Below are 18,413 nucleotides of genomic sequence, written 5' to 3' on the forward strand. Positions count from 1 at the left end.
AAACTCCAATGCCAAAAGAGGCAGAAGGGACTGTGACCACACTGTATTCATCTCACCCTTCTGGATAGCTAATGAAAAAAATACCATATACATGTGAGGAAGTCATTGGCATGTCCAGATAGAAATCAATGGTCCATTATTGAATGGCACAATCCTTCTAGTCTGAGCGCTGGTCTTATTTGGTAACTTATTTGGTAATAACTTGGCCTTATTTTACAGTTAAGTCTTGATCTGGTGGTTTGAATGGCTACTAAAGATAATAAAACATTTGTTTTGGTGACAAGAGATTGAACCCAGGCCCTCATAAATGTGCAGTACACATTGTACTTTTGAGCTATGGCCCCTTCCCTCTATTTTCTGCTATGGTAGGTCCTGACAGCACATGGATTATTTTAGGTGAAATCTTTGACTTTTGGAAACATTTTAATTGACTGCACTTTTTCTATTAGTCTATACAACTTGCATCTCACCACTTGATATATATTTTTTTCTCCAGAAAAGTCTGTCTTCTGCATTTTTCCCCTTCCCACAGAGTTCTATGTTCTCTAATGAACATGAAATTATCACTTTTAAAGAAAGTCTTAAGTCTTTTATCAAACATTAATCTAAAATAAGTACATTTCTTAGAATGTGCACTTTCAAACAAACAACAAAAACAGCTACTACTTTTTGCCTCCTCCAACTGGTTCAATGTAACAGACCTGAATCTCTTCATATCATCTTTAGCAAAACTGGCTCCCTCATTACTTACAAAATTTTCTTATTTCTTATTTATTCCACGACGCTATGTGGATTGTAAGCTTCCCAAAGCAGGGCTTTTTCAGTTTTAGTTATTGGTGTATCCCAAGCACCTAGAACAATGATATCTGGTAGACTCACACATTCACTGAGTCCTACAACAGAGGTCAGAGGTGTAATTAGAAGTGATGGGGGAACAAACCTAAGGTCTCACAGGCGATAGTGAAGGACTCCAGTTCTGAGTGACATTCTAGGATTTGGAGTGGAGGAGTACTGTAGCCTAACTTACATTTAAAAAATGATTCTAGCTACTGCAAATGAGCATGCACTATTAAGTGGGGATGTGGGAAAGTGAGAGACATCAAAAGATACATGTATTCTGGGCACAGAATGATGAAAGCGCAGGTTGAGGTGACAGACAGCAAGACTGGTTCAAAGGTGGACTGTGAGCTGGTCAGATAACTCAAAGGTCTGCTTTGCTTGTAGGAGGCCCGTTTTCAATCGCCAGCACTGAATGGTCTCCCAAGCACTGCTGGGAGTGGCCCCCAAGCGTCTCTCGGTGGAGGAAAGAAAAAAAAAAAACAGTGAGAGAGGCAGACAGACAGTACAGGAGTTAAGGTGCTTGACTCACATGTAACCAACCCCAATACTGCTAGGAGTAATCCTGGAGTACAGAGTCAGAAGTAACCCTTCGGCACTGCTCCCCAAAACAAAACAAAGGGAGGGGGAGAAGAACAGGGAAGGAGCTGTGAGAAACAGGCAAAACCTCTTGTTGCGGGGCGGGCGGGGGGATTCAAGCTATGAAAAAACAGAGACATCAAGATGGAGCTGTTAGGGATCAAGCAACTAGAAGAGTTGAGTTGTCATCACTTTACAAAGGACTGAGAGAGGGCAGGGGGAGAGGCGAGGAAGAGTTCAGTGTTGGCTATGTTATGTTTAAGATGTTCTGTTGGGCAATTATCCAGAGATGATCAAAGGCAGGTAGATCTGTGTGTGGCTAGCGTTAGGTCAAGCGGGGGACATGCAAGTTCAGTGTATGGATGAGGCTTAGAGTGAATGCAGAAAAGGGGAATGACTAGTTAAAAGGTCCTTGAGAAGGAATAAGTTTTACCACAGAAAATACACACCATCCCAGGGGTAAATAAAACCCTAAGGGGGTAAAATGGTTACTTTGTAAATGTTAGGAAAGAATAAACAAATTATGAACGTAATTTAAAGATAGAATTTATTCTCTGATGGTTTACTCATGCAAACTGCACATGAAAGAAAATAGTACAGTTTGTGTAACATTGCAAATATAAGGACCCAAAATGCTAGGTACAGAAGTAGTGTGACATCCTGAAAGTCAAAATGGAATCTGAGTTTATACAACTAATAATGATTTTTATTTGCTGAGTACAGACTGATTTACAATGAAAGTTTTGCTAACCTTGGTAAGCTCATTAACCATTTACATGACTTCTTACATCTATGTAGTTTTATTTTACAGTGGCAAGAATTCCTGTTACCAAGAACTTTAACTTGCATAAATAATAGAATGAAATAAAAATGCACCGAAGGACTTAGGAGAGTGAAAAATTGAGGCTTTTCCTAACCCATCCAAAAACTACAATAAAAAATAGCCTTCTTGCAGAATTCATATTTTGTGCCTTTGAGATCAACTCCTTAACTAGGACCAAAATAATGATTAAACACTGATTTAAAATTAAAAAATCAGTTAAAGGTAAAAAAAAAATATTTTTTTTAAAAAAATGCTTTTTAGGGAATAAGTCAAATAATAAAATGTCTATTATCTTCATACATAAAACTCCTGAAATGTCATTTGTATAATCTGAATGTTTCCCAGTTTGAAACTTAGGCAGGTGGGATATTTCCTTGAATTATCAAGGATATTCCATAAAGATTTTTAAAATGTCAGTCTCATTAGGAGATAGCACTGAGACTTTAGCAAATAGTGTAGTATGGATGCAGAACAAACCACACAACTTATTATAAATGCATTACATATATTTACACAATGGAATCCTGCTTGAATGCCAGAAGTTGCTACTGGGTAAGACTCATAACTATTTTACAAAGTTTTCTTACACACATCTACTACTTTTTTATTTTCATTTTTAACAATTTAATCTATTTTAAAATATTGTACTGTATTTTGAACATAACTGCAGAATAAAAATAGATAATGGCACATTAGAAAACTCAGTATCCCACAGATGACTGAATAATGAGAAAAGTGTACCTACAATCATCTCATCAGAAACAAACTACATCATGGAATGTTAGTTATCCAAGCCTGCACAGTAATGACATTTTAAATTGCAATCATCTATTGGCCAGCATCACACTGAAGGCATCGTTAAACATTCAAGCAAAGATTGCTGGCAATAAACTATTGAAAGATACACGCACACACACACATACACAGACGCTCTCTCACTCACTCTTGTTTCCCACATTATAATTACATTGTTCTAAAGATAGATACTGATTTATTCCCCACGAGAAACATTATCAAAATTTGCTACTAAAAGATGACAGTGCTTTCACAAGAATAAGTACAAGTTAGCTTGCAAGTACAAGACAATGGGGGTAAACAGTCTTAATTTTCTAAGTAGTAATTTAGGCTTTTCTGGCAACCATATCATACTTGATTATGCATAAACTTCTTGGTTTGTAACCTGAAATCTGCAAAACCAAAAACAAAACCCCAATAAAAATGATTAGCTATCTGATAACCCTGTATCATACATTATATAATTTCATTAGCTTCAAAACATTGGGTTTAAAATACTGAATTTAAGACTTAAAAAATAGTTATTAATAGTCATTTCTGAAATGATAAAGGACCCCCAGATTCATGTCCAGTTAAAATCTTAAAAAAAAAGAAACTGCACTGATATTGATTTAGAGAGTGCATAAAAGCACTATGTCTTTTACCATGTTTCAGTCACTTAAAAAGTGTTCTCTTATGTTTTCCCTTTTGCATAATGTGCAAAATAAAAGGCAAAAAGATTAAAAGCAAATTTCTATCTCTCCCTTGCTAGTGCTTTATGACCTTGTCACCATTACAAAGTCAAGAGGGATAATGCAGAACTTTGGTATAAATGATATAACAATACTACCATCCATCACAGTTGAGGGTTAAGAGGTGGCAAAAAACAAAAAAAAGGAAGTTGAAACAGAGAAATTCAGTAACACCCCCATTTATTAAAATACCACCAAACTAAAGTGAAATAAACCACAATGAATCATAATACAATTTACACATTTAGCACAGAAAATTTAATAAATCTAACAATATTTATTTTAAAAAAAGCAAAATCAGTCTTTTTTTCCAAGAGACTAGATCTGGTCGTCAATTGGTGCTATACCACCTTTAGAGCCAAATTTCATTTCAAGTAAAAAAAAATTTTTTTTAACCACAGATTTCACATAAATGGAAACTGGTCTTTCCTTGATTTCCCTTTGAAGTCACTAATAGGTATCTAAAACTGTTGCACTGCAGGTTTTAATCAACTTCCTGAGGGCTGTGACTGGGAGGAAGGGGCCATAACAATCTGCGAAAGCGCAGGCTCTGTACTCTGGTCCGCCATCTGGGTGAGGACTGAGGTGGCCACAGCTTCTGCCTTGGAGGTTGAACTGACTCCATTGGATGTGCTGACAGAACTGTGCTGAATAGCTTCAGGATGTGGACTACTCGGCACTGACAGATCTTCCGAACTATCATCTTTATCAGCAGCTAGGTGGAAAAAACAAGACAATTTCTTAAGCAAAACATCTGCAAGACAGAATTCTTTTTAAAGCTTTCTTAATGACAGTAAGACAGGAAGATCACTATAATGAGATCCAAATATAAAATAAAATTTAATGCAATAAATACCTTAGATTCCAGAGTTGAAAACTTACATGAATGAGAATAAACATTTTATTATATTGTATGAAATAGTTTAAATTTCTCCATTTACATTGGTTAAAATCAGAAAGCAATAACAAATTGGCTCTTACTGATTTATTCTCTGATCATTCTATTTGCCATTTCTTTCAAGTTTTGTTGGAACAAGTAATCTGATATGTGCGTAAGAGGGCAGGTTGGGGATGGGAGGGAAACTGGGGACACTGGTGGAGGGAAGGTCACACTGGTGGTGTGTTAGAATACTAAATGCCGAGACAATTGTATTATGAACAACTTTGTAAATCATGGTGTTTTAATAAAATAAAGATGGGCAAAAAAATCTGCAAGAACTGAGAGTAGATAAAAATTGGAAGTATTCTTACAAAATTTCCTTGTTTAGGCAAATAGGTATAACTGGAATTGAATAGCTATAGTGGGTAATGTCAAGAAGTAGGTAATTTTACCTGCATTAGTCAAACAAAGGCAAGGCTGGGAGATGGAAACAGCTGAGTACCAATGTAGCAAATGCTGCAGCAGAAATATCTGCTAACTGGTCTTAAGACAGAAAAGGGCAGAGGACTCTGGGAGATACCATCCTATAGATGTAAGTCCTTATTGGGCAAAACACACAACAAATCCAGTCTGTTTGCCGGCATGACATTCTTCCCAAAAGATTTTTTTAAAGTATAAGCACATGCATAAACAAAATGAATTCTTACATACAAATTATACCTTCAAATTACTCACTTTACATTCTCCAGAACTATATTTATTCTGGATGATTCTCCATCTACTACAGCATGGATGATTAGAACACCTGATTCGAATGATGCATACACATGAGAATAAGCAATATTTAGAATCTAAATGCCACCAGCTGTTTATAGCTGCATGAATTAATTGGTATTCAAATAAAAACATATAAAACACTACATACTGCAATTGAAAAGATATTCAGGAAAGGGCAATCTAAGTATTTATGAAAATTAATCTACTAATTTTTTGGTTTTAACAACAAATCTTTTTCATATTTTAAGAGACCAGAATCCCATAATTAAAAAAAATTTCATATGTACAATATATAGTTATAATCTATGTAAGTTATGAGATAGAATAACATGATTGTTTGTGAGCACAGTGTCCCAATTAACACAAGATATCAGCAATAACACACTTTCTGAAGGCTCCACTCCCCAGCAAAGGCAATTACTGCTCTGATAACAAATTCCCTTGTTTTTTTCACTTGGGATTTTACCATACAAGTATATATGACTAAAGAATGTTCAGTATTACTTTTAAAATCCTCCGAACAATTATCATACTGGATACACTACTTTACACATCATTTTCTTCAACTTGGCATGAAAATATTATTATTAACTGTTTAGAAATCAGAAAAAGAGAAAGTTTTCTATTAAATCTGAGAATACATACCGGACTGCTTACTAAATAACCATTCTGACAACCAATTATTAAAAGACTAAGATCCCATGAAGCAAGACTTGTTTCATAATTTGCAACATACATGATAAAGTGGGGAGGAATCTGGCCAGCACAACTTTTAGTTTGAATAAAATCCTTCATTTGAGGGTTTTCTAAAATACGATACACACAGAACCTCGATTCATTTACCTTAAATCCTGTATTTTTGAGAAAGTCTGTAAAATATACTAAAAAGACTAAATACTATCTTTAGTTTAAAATGCTATAAATGCAAAAACCATACCACTGGATATTAATTTGACCTCACATAATTAAAAAAAGCTTTTCAATAAGTAAGCTTAAAAATTATATGAAAGGATTCTTTACACTGGTAAAGGCAGCTTGTTCTTCTTCCCCATCCCTACACCGCCCGCCCCGGCCTTAGTTTTCCTACTCCAAACTTTGCTCCAAAGTCACTGGTCGGACCATGTGATGCCAGATAGTAAATCAAGCCTCCTACATGTAAAACATGCACTCAGCCCATCAAACTTTCTCTCTGGTCTAGCAATGGGAGTCTAAATGGAGGGATCCCTAAAAACGTTCTTTGCTCATTTATACTATTTTCAAAAGAAACTGGTCTTTTTTTTTTTCTTTTTGGGTCACACCCGGCATTGCACAGGGGTACTCCTGCTCTGCAGTCAGGAATCACTCCTGGTGGTGCTGGGGGACCATATGGGATGCTGGGAATTGAACCCGGGTCGGCCGCGTGCAAGGCAAATGTCCTACCCGCTGTGCTATCACTCCAGCCCCAGAAACTGGTCTTTTATTTAGTGTAAAGTTCTAGGGATATGTCGGCTTTCAAAGAAGAAGTAGGCTGGAATGCATGATTTAAGGATAAGTAGTAGAAGCAATGATTCAAAATGAAAACAGTGTAAGAAACAAGTGCTTATCTTAAGACTTCCAGAATTAGATAAATCAAATCTTTAGGCTGTGACAGAATTAGGCACTCAACTAATAAATTATGAAATTACAAATTATATATGTATATATATAAAACCTTTATAATGTGATATATCTGCATTGATAGTTCTAAAAGAAAATTTACTAGTGTAATCACAAGCCTTCGAGAGATATAAGCAATCTTATTGCATTCAAAATAATTTTCAGCTATACTTTAGCTATAAAAAACCGGGTGCTTGACAAAACAAATTCAATCTCTCTGAAGTTCTCAACTTATAATACATATATATTTATTTTATAAATAAATATTTTCATTATTGAATACAGAAGCTCTCAATTGCATTTTGGGACAAAGAAGTCTTCCTCTCACAATTACAGAAAGTGAAAATGCAAACTATGTTCAGACATTAAAAATAAAGTATGATTAGATAATTCTAAGCTTTTACTTCATGGAATCCAAAGAATGTGCATACTTTCACTCATGTTTTTCATATTACTTAAATGTTAAGATGAAAAAAATGTGATGGTGTGGTTTTCCTGTGACTGATAGGTTTCCTGATAAGTAGGACTTCTGTGTTTAAAAGAGACCCTATGATTAAGTGACTACATACTGTCACCAATAACTGCAAGACTTTGCAATAAACCTTAACTTCTCAAAATCTTATTTTCTTTCACAATTGCTTCAGAGACAACAATTATTACAACTCACTACCAAAAGGAATTGCTCTATGCTATAATATGATGAATAATGCTAGGTATTTGTAAAATTCCTTACGTTTCCTCAAAAACTTAAGTCAATCTCTATAACAATAGGGAGCTCAATTTTCCCCAAATATTTAAAATTTGAAAACAAAAATCACCTTAAAATTTCTGTAAAACTCAATTATCTCCCAAGAGTGAAGATATCTAATTTTATGCTAGAACTACAATTTACTTCAATCCGATTACCTACATGACCACACTGGGGAAAAGAATAATAATGCCCCACAGGCAAAACTGTCTTGTTCATTTCTTGCACTTGCATGTGCGCATGCGTGTGCGTGCATACACACACACACACACACACACACACACACACACACACACACGATGTATATTCATTAACAACTTGCCAATCTGGATTTTCAATTATTTGAGAATATAGTAATAAACCCATACATTTATACACTTTAAGAAATGCAGATTTCTTCTGCATTTCTGAAAAATTATTTTGCATTTGCTGAGCATGTACTACCAGAGATAAGATTGTCATAATTATGTAATAAATTAACAGATAATTTTGAAATGTATGTAATTTAAGAATTTTTCCTTTCAATTTTATACTCTTTTTCTGTTTCCTTTTGAACAATCAAAATGCAGGAAGTCTTTTCAGAAAATCCTGTATGTCCAATGCTGAACTCAGTAGCTTCTATAGAAAATTATGTTAAGTCAGATGGGAGCCATAATGGTCTCATCCCTGCAGCAATCATTGTTAATACAAACCTTGAACATATTTCTATATGGCTCCAATTTACTCCTCAATGTGTTTCACTGTTCTGTCAAAATGACTAGATACCAAAGGACTAAGATTTATATGTTCAAAACCGACAAAAATCAATGTTCTAAATATATATGGCAATAGAGAGTTGCAAAATCTACTCAATCTTTTAAATTAAAAAATATTGCCCATTCTGATGAAACTGCTTACAATGACTACAAGTAAAGATGGTGGCCATTAAATTTTATTGTGAGCACCTGAGGAACTGTTTGTATCCAACACAAAATGTTTCTTTCTTTTGAATTACTGACACTGGCAAATTAAAATGAAGTGGATACATATGGTTGAAACAATCTTCACATTTACAAATATCCTGAAATATCACTAAATCATAAAAAGGAAAGCTGTGGGTTATATATTATGAATGTAGCCTAATGCATTCCCAGCTCTGTTATTTGTTACAAATTTGTGTAAGATGGACAAAATTGGCCATTTATTCAGGAGTAACAGCTGGTTCCAACACTGTGCATCTTATCCAAAATAAAAAGGACATTACAAAAAGAAAAAAGAACAATTAACCTCTAAAGTGCTGAAAATAGAATTTGCTTGGGGGGTAGAGAGGGTTAGAGGACATTTAAGAGAAAATTTACAAGCAGATCATTTGAATATGGTTCTATTTTGATATCTGTATGTGTCAAAGGCACAATATAAAGATTCACCACAATTGAAGAAAAAAAACTCTATAGTATTGTGGTATCTAAACAAAAGGATACCTTATCCTTAAGCCAAGATACCTGCCCCTCCCTCTTTAAAAAACCTTGCTCAAATCTCATCATTTCTGAATACAAGGTTTGAAAACAGTATTTCATCCAGTCAATCTTAACATAGTGTTAATCTGAGAAAACATCACCACTACTAGCAGTACATCTTAAATTATTAGCTCGTTTTGCTGATCGTTAGTAATCCTTCAGAAATAAAGCTAGAAATAGGAAAATTTTAAAACTATAGATTCTTGATATGTGTCCTCCCCTTCCAATATAACTGTGCAGAAGTTCTGATGTTTATTATTATATTAAATATTACAAGTGCAGCCTCCATGTTTTAAATGGCAGCGTGGCTCATTCTAGCAGTATTTCACCGATGCAGCCTAAGGCTGTAGGTAATGGAACATTACTCACTATGATAGCCAGATTTCTTCTGCATGGCGGTTACAGGGCAATCTTTATGAGCCAGAAGAAGCTGTTTCAGCTGTGCCACTTCATTTCTCAGCAGGGTGACTTCACTCTGGAGAAGAAACAACTTATGTACCTTACCAACATCAGACTAAACATTTTTTACTGTTTACAGGAAAGATGAAGCAATAAACATAGGACATCTTTAACAGTATTAAGGAACTGCTGAAAATCCTGCTTAAATCGGTATACATTAGCTTTCTGATTTTGGTATTAGTACAAAAACTGCAACTTGTTTTAATTTGGCCTGGTGCTAAGATCAAAATCAGAGACTCACACATGCACGGCTAGTGCTCTACTACTGAACCACATCTTTCGGCCCAAGAAGGGAGCTTGGCTCAGCAGTAACAACTCTGCCTTTTTTGAGTGGTGTCTGGGATCAAATACTACTCCACCACAACCTACAAGCCCTTCTGAGAAACCCCTTGAGGGAGTTTTAAAATCAATCTGATATAGCAGAAAGTAAGAAACTTTCAAATAATATATACCAGATTATTAATAATATGATTTCTTGTCATTAATAAAAAGATAACTAGAAGTACTGACACAAAATTTTATTTTATTTTTTAAACTTTTTTATCTGGGGCCAGAGATAGTACAGTGGGTAGGGTGCTTGCTTACCCTGCATGCAGCTGACCTGAGATGGATCCCTGGCATCCCGTATGCCCCCTGGAGCACTGACAGGAGTAATTCCTGCGTGTAGCGCCAGGAGTAATCCCTGAGCATATTGGATGTGTCTCCAACATGAATACCTTACTTGAAGCACTGTGATTTGTAACAGTGTTAATGAGAGGATTTTGGATTTCATTCATACATCATTCCAACACCACACTCTCCAAAGGAGGGTCCATTTCTCTCCACCATTGTCTTGTGTCCTACCCTCTCTTGCCAACCCTACTGGCTTGGGAAGCTTAAGTTCTGCAGACCAGTTCTCAGGTTCTATTGCCTCTGGTCGTTTGTTACTCTCTTACTGTATTTCTTTATATCCCACATATGAGCAAAATCTTTCTGTATCTGTCCCTCTCCTTTTCACTAATTTTATTGAACATGATACTTTCTAATTCCACTGCAAACTGCATTTTTTTTTTTTTTTTTGCCACACCAGCAGTGTTCAGGGCTCATTCCTGGCTTTGAGCTCAAGGATCACTCCTGGTAGGCTCAGGAGACCTTATGGGATGCTAGGTAACAAACCCCATGCTTCTGTGTGTGCAAGGAAAAGACCCTACCCACTACTACATAATCCCTCTGGTCCCTTTTAAAAGTCAAGCAGTACGCCATTGTGTGTGTATGTATGTATATATATATATATATCAGTCTCTGTCTCCTCCCCACAATCCCTGCCCTGCGCCCCAACCTGAAAGTACTCAGTGCCTATACCTGGCTTTGTGCTCAAGGGATCACTCCTGGTGATGTGCTCAGGAGACAAACTGTGGTACCAGGGATCAAATTTGGGTCAGCTGTATGCAAGGTAGGTATACCCTACCTATTGTGCTATCTCTTCAGCACCATACCACTGTAACAGTTTTTTTAAAATTATATAATTAACTTTTCATAATGACAAGAGACTGAACTCAGGATCATATACGTCCAAAGAAAAAGTTTTACATGAGCTTCCATCTTCTCCAGCTCTTTTAACAGATTTTTGATTGCTGGGCCATACCCAGCAAAGATCAGACTTACTCCTTTCAGGCATCATTCCTAGCCGTGCTCTGGAAACCATATGTACTGCCGGATTGAACCATGCTTGCCTGGGTTGCTGGATTTCTCCGACAATCGTCCGACTTGCTGGACTAGTTCCCCAGCCCAACAGTTTTGTTCTTTGATTACCACGACTTATTTCAAGTACAATATTCTAGATAAAATTTAAGCTTTTCATTAATTGTTCCGTTACAAATGCTAATTTTTGCACTGTGCTTTTTAAAACACTGGTAGTTTGCAGTGTGAGAGTTATTTGACCTAACAGATTCAAGTTCACATTGCTTGACTTTAATTCCTTTTATTTTTTTTTTTTCCCATTTCTGCCATTGACTACCTAAGGAGGCATAATGAGTCTTAGCTGCTAACTTATCTGAAATCCAGCTTTCTGGTTAAGAAAACAAGGGCTAGAAATGACGTTTCTGAGCTTTTTATGTACATTTGTTTAATTTTTTCATTTAACTTGTGCTCACTAATTAAATCTATATAGTTAAAGTCCAAATAAACGGAAGTTCTCAAAATTAGTACATTATAATGTTACCAACTTATTAAATTCAAATCATTTCTAACTCAAAAGTTGGTAATTGGCACTAACTTATGTGTAATATACTTTAAGTATTTTAAATTAATATATGGGTGTGTATGTAATCATTATTTGGGTATCTCTGTAACAGTACTTATCCCACAGGATTTTCTTTGTTTTGGGGCCACACCTGGTGCTCAGAAGCTATTGCTGGCCCTGTGCTTGGGAGTGACACCTGGCAGTGTGCAAGGAACCTTATGTGGTACCTACGATTTGAACCTGGGTTGACTAGTTGCAAGGAAAGCATCTAATATCCTGTACTATCTTTCTGGCACTGAACTTTTAAAATTTTTTGGCTTACTTGTTTCATACCTCTACCAGACTCTCAAGATCCGGCATTTTTTGCTCTATGTATTCTCAGATCTTAGTATATAGCCTGCCATAGATTGGTAGGTACAATATTTAGACATGACAATGATAATGCTATATCTAGGATGTGTGGGTGGAGGGAAAAAAAACTCAATTAAGAGGAAATGAAATAGCTTAAACAATACACTGGCCAGATGTCCTAGTGTTTCATTCTTTTCTCTTGTTTTGTTTTGTGGCCACATCTCAGTGTACAGGGGCTATTCCAGCTTGGTGCTTGGGGGACCATGCAGTGCCAAGCACTAGCTGAACTCTCCCCAGATTTCTAATCTCATTCTTTATGTCAACAATCTCACTAACATAAGTAACAGTTAATTTTCTGTTATGTCTCCACTACAGAATTTTTAAAATCACAGAAGTCTTCTCTCTTAAATACTGTTATATTCATCACGTAGATTTGGAAATTTAATGCTGTATTAGAAAACATTCCTAAAAGCATCTATCAGCTAATTATCTAATTGATATAAAGAGCTGATTTAAATAATTCTAAAAGGATTAACAATTAGTTGGTAGTATTATAGCTGTTCAACTAATTAGATTACCTGGTCCATTAACACATGAACAAATGCGAAGATGCCACTAGCTAACAATGGGTAATGCACTCTGAAATCTAAAAAGGTAAGGCACGCGACTTTCATTATAACAACTTATATTTTTGTAGACTGAATATTAAAATGGTATCACACTTCTTTACTTTAAAGAGAAAATCCAAAATAGAAACTTAACATTGTAATTTGCAAACACATATGCCGAAAAGATAAAATATAGAAGAATGCTGCTATTCATCAAAATTAAATAACAAAGTATTCCTCAATAAGAAAGGCATATACATCATACATATACTTATTAATATACAGATATGTAAAATCCGTATGTGTAATGAGAAGATTCCTAAAGATTCTACACCCCTCTTTTCCCCAGCACTAGATTCTATACACAGGGGCCAGAGAGACAGCTCAGTGGGCTACAGTGCCTGCTTTGTGCAGGAGACGTGGGTTCCATCCCCAGCACTGTATTTCCCCAAGCACTGCAGGAGTGTCTCTCAAGCACAGAGCCAACCACAGCACTAAAGCCTGCCAGTGTATCGCGACCCCTAAAAAAAAAAAAGTTTCTCTGCACAGACCTTAGGATGAAAAAAAATGAAGCGGTGAAAGACTTGCTAGTATTTGTATTTATATAATGATAAAAAGCTAGTTAAGGCAAAGTATCTTAAGTTACTAAAATTAAGAAAAATATTAGGGGCTGGAGTGATAGCACAGCAGGTAGGGCGTTTGCCTTGCACGCGGCTGACCCGGGTTCAATTACCAGCATCCCATATGGTCCCCTGAGCACCGCCAGGGGTGATTCCTGAGTGCATGAGCCAGAAGTGACCCCTGTGCATTGCTGGGTGTGACCCAAAAAGCAAAAAAAAAAAAAATTAACTGAAAAAAAATAAATAACTAAAGAGAAATTTTTACTTCTCTATTGTCTTGTCCAAGTGTTTTTTTTCTTTTTTTTTGCTTTTTGGGTCACACCCGGCAATGCACAGGGGTTACTCCTGGCTCATGCATTCAAGAATTACTCCTGGTGGTGCTCAGGGGACCATGTGGGATGCTGGGAATCGAACCCGGGTCGGCCGTTTGCAAAGTAAACACCCTACCTGCTGTGTTACCACTCCAGCTGCTCCAAGGGTTATTTTTAAACTGAATTTTAATTGACTTTAGCCTCCTAAAGGCCTTCTGGCAGTATTATTCTTAAATTATTTGTAAAATATGCAGAATTATCTTCTAGTGTCATTTTTAAGATGTGAAATAGACACATGAAAGTATTTTAAAAACGTAAATAGCAACTTGTGAGCACTTACCATTTATGTCAAAACAACTATATTTATAAGGTAACACAGAGCTGAAGAAGAATATGCTGATCCAAAACTGAATGGAATTATTTTGGCACTGTCAATATTGTGTCCACTCTATTACCATATTTCACTGCATACTCAGATCTTATGCCTTCTTTTTTTTTTGCAAAAAAATGGGAGGATGTAGGGGTCAGATATAGTGCCAGTAAGGGACTTACTTTGTACACAATCAACACTGGTTCTACTGCTGGTATCACATATGGTCACCTGAGTACCACCAGGAATGATCCCTGAGCAGAGCCAGATATGGCCCAAAAAACCCAAGTCCCCCTGCACCACCACCACTTCTTCTAAGACAGGGTGTAACTAACTGCCTTGTCACCCCTTGAAAGATCAAGTAGACTAAAGCTCAGTTAGGAAATATTGGCTTTGAAGGATGAAACAGAAGAGGGGAATAGTAAATATGTACAGGACTTTTCATTCCCCAAAAGCCGAACATACATTCTTCTCCAGTGCACCTGGACATTTTCCAAGAGAGACCACATGCTGGGCCATAAAACATACCTTCCTAAAATTAAGAGGTTAGAAGTTGTTTCAACTATCTTTTCAGACCATGATGCACTGAAAATAGAAGTTAATCACACATAGAAATGGAGAATCAAGTCAAACACTTGGAAATTTAACAGCTTGCTACTAAACAACCAGTGAGTTAGCAATGAAATCAAAGAGGAAATCAAAAGATTCTTGGAATCCAATGAGAACAAGGTACCAGAACTTGTGGGACACAGCAAGAGCAGTGTTAAGAGAAAAGTTTGTTGCTTTGCAAGCATATAACAGGAAAGAAGAATGGGTCTGATGTAAATAACTGGACTTCACACCTTAAGATCTTGGAAAATGACAAACAAAAAGAGCCCAAACCAGGAAGGAAATGGGGAAAACAAATAAACAGAAATGTCCTCAAAGAAATTCAAATGGTCAAAGACACATGAAAAATGCCCTACATCGCTAATCAGGAAGATGCAAATTCAAAACAATAATGAGAAATTATCTTACACTATAGAAGCTAGCACACATCCAAAAGAACAAGAACCACTAGTGTGGGTGAGGATGTGGAGAGGAAGGGACTCTCCTTCATTGTTGGTGGGAATGCCAATTGGTCCAGTCTTTTTGGAAAACAATATGGACATTCCTTAAAAAATAAGAAATTGAGCTCCATTTGACCCAGCAATACCACTTTTGGGAATATACTCTGGGGGCCCAAAGACACACAGCAGAAATGCAACCTGCACTTCTATATGCACTACAGCACTATTCACAATGGCCAGAATCTGAAAACAAACTAAGTGTTGGAGAACAGACAACTGGATAAAGAAACTTTGGTACATCTACACAATGGAATACTTTGCAGCTGTATAGGAAAAATGAAGTTATGAAATTTGCTTATAAATGATGGGTATGGAAAGTATTATGCTGAGTGAAATGAGTAAGAAGAAGAGGGACAGACATAGAAACACTGCACTCATTTGTGGGATGTTTAAAAAAAGTGTGAGACTAATATTCAAGGCTAGGAAAAACAGAGGGCTCGAGCAATAGCACAGTGGGTAGGGCGCTTGCCTTGCATGCAGCCGACCCGGATTCGATTCCTCCGTCCCTCTCGGGAGAGCCCGGCAAGCTACTGAGAGTATCTCGTCCGCAAGGCAAAGCCTGGCAAGCTACCCGTGGCGTATTTGATATGCCAAAAACAGCAACAAGTCTCACAATGGAGATGTTACTGGAGCCCGCCTGAGCAAATTGATGAGCAACGGGATACAGGAAAAACAGGGGCCAGAAGGAATGGTCAATGGTTGGAAGACTGCCATAAATACTTGGGGGGTGAAGGCAATATAGATAAGGTACCAGTATGACAATAATAGTAATGATCACTCTGAACTAAAGAACTTAGTGTTGAAAGTAGGAAAGGGATAGATGATAACCTTTGAGTATCTGTATTGCAAGCCATAGGCCTAAAGGAGGGCGGGAGGTAAGAGGTGGTGGGGAGAGGAAGGAACAGGGACGGAGGGAGGGAGAAAAATAAGGGAGAGGGAGAGAGACAGACAGAGAGAAAGTGCACCTGACATAACACAGAAGGGGTGGGAGGAGGGATGAGGGGTCGGTAGGAAAACTGAGGACACTGATGAAAGGATGGGTGTTGGAATATTTTATGACTGAAACCAAATCATGAACAACGCTGAAACCATGTATATCTCACTGTGATTCAACAGAAGTTTTTTTTTTTTAAAACAACAACAACAAAACATACAGGACTGTAAACATGCACAGCGGCCCTGGCTGTGCTCAGGGTTCACTTTTGGCTCTGTGTTTAGGGATCACTCCCAGTAGGGCTTGAGGACCATATGTGGTGCATGGATTGAACCCAGATCAGATGTGTATAGGAAAGCATCTTCTCCACTGTACTATCTCTCTGGTCCCATGTTATGTAAAGCTTTTTAAAAGATTAAAAGACAAATTTTGGACTGAAAACCAGCGTGATTAAGTGGTGGCAATGACCAATCATGTGGCAAAATATAGTAATATGGTCACTCGAAAATTATAAGCTAGTAATGAAGTTAACTTTTCTAAATGTTTATCTTAAATTGATCAAACTTTTAAAAACATTAATCTTAAATTGATCAAATTGATAAAATAATGGCCAAAAAAATCAGGTGATTCATCAATCAAAACTTTTAATATCTGGTCACAGATTGATGACTAAATTCCATACTTATGATTTTTGACATTCTAGTTCAGTCACTACTGCCAAAATTAAGGAGCAAATATTGAATATATTCTTTGGCAAATTTCTTACTGCTTTAGATATATTTTCTTCATACTGTCCTTATAAAATTAATGATTAAAGTATTAAGAGTCTTATAAAATAATATAGTATGAGACTAACACCCAAGGACAGTAGAGTCAAGATCCAGGAAAACTGCTCCATGGTTGGAAGTTGAGAAGGAACCACTAAGTCAGTGATGGTTGGAGGGATTGCTTGGGATAGGAAATGTGTGCTAAAAGTAGACAAAGGACCAAACATGATGACTTTTCAGTATCTGTATTGTGAACCATAACTTTTCAGTATCTGTATTGTGAACCATATGTCCCAAAGTAGAGAGAGAGTAAGAAGGAAGGAGCCTGCCATAGAGACGGGGGAGGGGGTAGCAGTGAGGGTAGGGGAGTGTGGGGTAGGAGTCGGGAGAATAGGAATGCTGGGGACATTGGTGGTGGGAAAGCTACACTGGTGGGAAAGCTACACTGTTTGATCACTGTATGACTGAAACTCAATCATGATAGCTTTGTAACTGTATCTCATGGTGATTCAATTTAAAAAATGTATTTTTAAAGTATTAAGATTCTGCAGGGTTGGAGAGACAGCACAAAGGTAAGGTTCTTGCCTAGCATGCAGCTAAAACCCAGAAGTGGTCTGAATCGTAGCACCACATTTTGTGCCCCCAGCACCATCAGGAATGGCGCCCTTTTTCAAAAAAAGTGGGGAGTAAAGGGGGAAAAAAATCCTAATTTTAAATGAAGTATTAAGGTTCCCATCAGTGTTCCAAGGGTTTATTATGAATGCATCAAGTCCCACTAGAGAACAAAATGATAGACTTAAATTTTAAAACTACGTTGCAAAACTAATAGAATTGGTCCTTTTATTGTCATGCTTTGACTACTAGTCTCCTCTGCCAGACTACAAATTATGTTAAGTGCTAGGACACTGGCCTCTTCACACATATCTCCTGTATTTACTATTATGCTCTGCACACAACAGGTGTTAACAACAAAATAAATAACAAAGTCGTATTTGCATGGTGCAGTTACAACACTTTTCTAACTCACTTGATTTTCTTAATAGTACTAAGCCTTTATTTTTTTTCTAATTTTTTTTCTCCTTTATTTATTTTTAATTAGTGAATCACCGTGAGGGTACAGTTACAGATTTACTCATCTTTGTGCTCTTGTTTCCCTCATACAAAGTTCGAGAACACATCCCTTCACCAGTGCCTATTCTCCACCACCAGTAAACCCAGCATCCCTCCTACCCTCCCCAAACCCATCTCCCCCCACCTCACCCCGCCACTGTGGCAGGGTATTCCCTTTTGTTCTCTCTAATTAGGTGTTGTGGTTCACAATAAAGGTGTTGAGTGGCCACTGTGTTCAGTCTCTAGTCTACA

The 18,413-nt window shown here is 36.9% G+C and overlaps 1 protein-coding gene across 1 annotated transcript in view; it reads right to left on the minus strand.

Annotated features, from left to right (window-relative positions):
* Positions 1 to 1,946: 1,946 nt before the first annotated feature.
* Positions 1,947 to 18,413, minus strand: part of ATF2 (activating transcription factor 2) — a 78,674-nt gene continuing 62,207 nt past the window's right edge. Inside the window, exons 13-14 of the mRNA XM_004601172.2 lie at positions 9,671 to 9,776; positions 1,947 to 4,480 (exon numbers count right to left, since the gene is read on the minus strand). Coding sequence (XP_004601229.1) covers positions 4,254 to 4,480; positions 9,671 to 9,776 — 333 coding nt within the window. The 3' untranslated portion in view covers positions 1,947 to 4,253. The remainder of the gene's footprint in view (positions 4,481 to 9,670; positions 9,777 to 18,413) is intronic.

Source organism: Sorex araneus, chromosome X (genome assembly GCF_027595985.1).
Source record: "Sorex araneus isolate mSorAra2 chromosome X, mSorAra2.pri, whole genome shotgun sequence".
NCBI lineage: Eukaryota > Metazoa > Chordata > Mammalia > Eulipotyphla > Soricidae > Sorex > Sorex araneus.